This window comes from Gavialis gangeticus, unplaced genomic scaffold (genome assembly GCF_001723915.1).
Source record: "Gavialis gangeticus isolate Ggan-Ray unplaced genomic scaffold, GavGan_comp1, whole genome shotgun sequence".
In the NCBI taxonomy this organism is placed as follows: Eukaryota; Metazoa; Chordata; order Crocodylia; family Gavialidae; genus Gavialis; species Gavialis gangeticus.
Genome location: NW_017728993.1, coordinates 8,838,922 through 8,842,625, shown reverse-complemented (window position 1 = coordinate 8,842,625; position 3,704 = coordinate 8,838,922). Strand labels below are relative to the sequence as shown.

At 35.2% G+C, this 3,704-nt stretch overlaps 1 protein-coding gene across 2 annotated transcripts in view; it reads left to right on the top strand.

The window, feature by feature from the left end:
* The window catches only part of ATG4C (autophagy related 4C cysteine peptidase), a 45,256-nt gene extending 42,203 nt beyond the window's left edge, over positions 1-3,053 (top strand). For both annotated transcript variants that reach the window (XM_019501182.1, XM_019501181.1), the window contains one exon: positions 1,571-3,053. In XM_019501182.1, the coding sequence (XP_019356727.1) occupies positions 1,571-1,741 (171 nt within the window). In that variant the 3' untranslated portion in view covers positions 1,742-3,053. The remainder of the gene's footprint in view (positions 1-1,570) is intronic.
* Positions 3,054-3,704: the final 651 nt, after the last annotated feature.

Sequence of the window (3,704 nt, the reverse complement as noted above, 5' to 3'; positions counted from 1 at the left end):
AGAAAGCAATGGTTCTTATACTGCTGACTCTGCACTCTTGAAATATTTCTGATACAGGATAAAGTTTCTAGAAAATTGGGCAAGTTCTAACAATCCAAGAACACTAGGGAAAAACCATCTTATTGGCACCCTCTAAGTTGTCTTGTATCTGTGTCATCGTGAATTTTTCTGGTACAAATTATGCTTGGATCTGGCCCAGTGATTTCAGAGGCTCTGTACCTCATTGGCTTCCCTGACAGGGTGGTGGTGATTTTTTTTTTCAGACACCTGTCAATTAGGAACTGGCCTAAGTCCACCAAACCATTTGACAGGCTACCAAACAGCCATTTTATGGCTGTGAATTTCTGTTGCTACTGACCCAGTCTGGATTCAACCAGTGACCTACTGATGAAAGGCTTTGTATCCAATTATCCAGTCCTATGAAATCTACAATCCCATTGTTTCTCATCCTACACTTTTTTTCTCCCCACATATTTTCCCTTTTCTCTCCCTTCTGCTCATCAGAGCTTGCATGTCTCTCACTTTTCTCTTTGTCCTTTTCCCCAGGTTTCACAGTGCAGTAGGAGAAAGCAATTAAAATAGAGCAGAATAAAGTGGAAAATTGCAGAGCACAGTAAAAATCGTGGATTCTGATTTTACTGCAAGCATGATTTTCCAGCACCTGATTGTTTTTTAAATAGGTCATACGGCTTAAATATCTATTTAGGCTTTTTATTGTGTCGATTTAATTGTTTCTCATTAAAACTATTTTTGGAGTTCATAGTCTGATCACTCCCATGCAGATTATATCTATAGGCTAAATGTAGCTTTGCAGGTACTATAGTTGTGTACTGAGATTTACTTTTGAGAAATGATCAGTAAAATATAAAAATAAACTTAACTTCAGTGGTTTTTAAATGGCTTATAGAAACAAGCCTAAAAAGCTGATATGTCCTTTACCCTCTGGGCCAAGAGCACTCGTAATTAAGAGTATTTTTATTTAGGTATGTTGTTGATCGCTGTTAGTATCAATTGCTCCCTTGGTAAATAAACTCAGCTTTGTCTTCTCCTTGGGGCAGGGAGATTTCTGTTACATAATTAAAGCAGCCTGTTAGCATGTCCCTAATTTTAATTCATCTGCTCTTGAGATGGCTTCTCTTTGACATGTATGTTTGAGCTGCCAAAATTATTCATGGTTATATAAGCTGTCTCAATCACAAAAATACTTTCAAGGGATGCTAACCTGCTTCTCAGTTCAACAAATAAAGATTATCTTCTTCCATGCAAGGGAAGCCCTTGCTCTGTCCAAGCTATGAGAATTAATTCTGCAAGTGTGGCTAGTCTTTATGGAACAATTTGCAGATGCAAAACTTCAAAATGTGGCTATTTTTTCCATGAAGAGGGTGAGACAGAAATACGTATTTAACAGAAGGAGCCACACAGAGTCTTTGCAATGCTTTTGTCTCTGTGTGACAAAATAGGGGCAAATGAATTTTTGATTTTGGCAGTTGTAATTAAATTGATATCACTTGCTGCTGTGCTCCTTCACTCTCAACTAACATTTTGTCTGGTGTGTTGTTTTGCATTATAGATGCTGCAGTCTTCCTCCAAGGAGAAGTATCCCTTATTTACTTTTGTAAAGGGTCATTCTAGAGACTGTGACTTTGCTTCCAGTCCACTCCATGAAGAAAATGACCTTTTCTTTGAGGATGAAAAGAAAAGATTAAAAAGATTTAGTACAGAGGAGTTTGTCTTGCTTTAAGGACACTTTATACTAGTGTATTGGCAGCTGTCCAGGGGAACACTTGCCCATTTAAAAAAAGAAAAACACCAAACAGAGAGCAGGCAACACTGAAACTGGTCTGTTTCATAGACAATAATGTTTTATATGTTAATGATCTTTAAAATGTCATTTATAAATATGTACCAGCTAATTATTTTTATTCATTGCTATTTGAGTGAATATAAGGTTACTTTATGCTACGGATGACAGCATTGTTTAGAGTTGGGTCCAATGTAATGTGGAGAGGTGATGGACAAAGCTGTGTTGTGTGCTCAGTCCTCACTTGTCACTTCCACCATATATTTATTTAGTCTTAGGTCAATTGTGAAAAGATGCTGCAATTAATGCGGTGGTTTTGTGATGGAGACACATGAAACTACCAGATCACTTTCTCTTTCAAGCAAAATTTTAATCTAGTGCTTTTGAAGTGAGATTAGTGCACTAACCTATTTTATGACCTCTAAGCCCCACTAATGGTTAATAATGTAATCCTGAGAACTCTTTTGCACTACCCTGTTTGAGATGTAACTTTGATATATCAGTAGTAATTGTTATCTGCAATAGTGATGCAATTATATAAGCAGAATTGTGAGTTAAGGTACTACTTAGCAGCCTGATTTTATAATGACTACTCATTAAGCTTGCTGTTGAACCTTAATTCGAGGAGTGAAGAATAAAGTATTAGCTTTCCCTTCAATACTTAAAGGTTATGTTATTAATATTAACTGCAACCAATCAAAGTAGATAAAGACAATTATTAGATGAGAACACATTTGTTTCCTGTCGCGACCAATATCATTTTCAGACCTCCATTCCTACCAGTGCAGCTTCTAAATTAAACCACTAAGCAGTAAATTGGAGTTAGAGGGTAAATATTTTAGGATATGATCTTCCTGGTACTTATTGTTTCCATACATCAGTTATTAGGTGTTCTGAACTTTAAAAAAAGAATCACAAATAAATGTATGTAAATAGTTTCATGCTTAAAACAAATTCAGAGTTTAACATGCACATTAACACTGCCTGGAAAATAGAAGAAAATATTTTAATAAAGGTGTGAGAATACTAAATGTATTTGCTTTTTAATTTTATGGTAAATTCCTCATGTTAGAATGATTTTAATCCTGCATCTAAAACAATATTGTGAGGTGTGAATGCTTTGTTTATTTGTAATAAAGACAAATTTTATTGTTGTGTTGTAAACCAAATGTTAACTTATTCTAAAGTGCCATTCAGACACAGAAGGCACAAATGTTATCTATCCAAATAATAAACTTCCTATGTATTCACTGAAATAATTTTTTGCTCTTCATGAGAGAGTAAATTAGAGTTACTGCTATGCAGGTTTTAGATCTAGAAGATCTGCCAAAGTTGTCATGTATTTTCACATTTGTTCATATCACCTTAAAAATTGGCAATATTTTTCCGTTTCATTTGCGCTTATAAAAAAAAAAAAAAATTACTAGTTGACTCAGTTACAATTGTTGACTATTACAGTTTTAATTGATGTAGTATTACTTTTATTTTTGCATGCGCATAAGGATTATGGATGGTTGTATTTGATATTTTTATTAATAATCCAGAAGAGAGAGTAAACGTTAATGAAATTCAGATGTCAGAATGAGAACAGTTGTGAATGCCAGTTGAGGACTAGAAAATAATAGAAAGATTAAGATGATTCAGGGTAAAAAAAACATAATGGAAGGTAGCTGTAGCAAAAAGAATGAAAAATATTGATATGGTTAGAGAGATGCCAGGACTGCAAAATTATTGAACGGGACTCATCTGATGTCCGCTAACATCCTAAGACATGAGGTTGCATTTTGTACTATTTTACGCCGGGGTAATTTACTGCCATTAAACACACGTTTAGACACTGACTGCAGGCATAAATTACATCCAGTCAGCCTAGCCAGCCAGGGGCCAGACTCCTGCCTGCCAC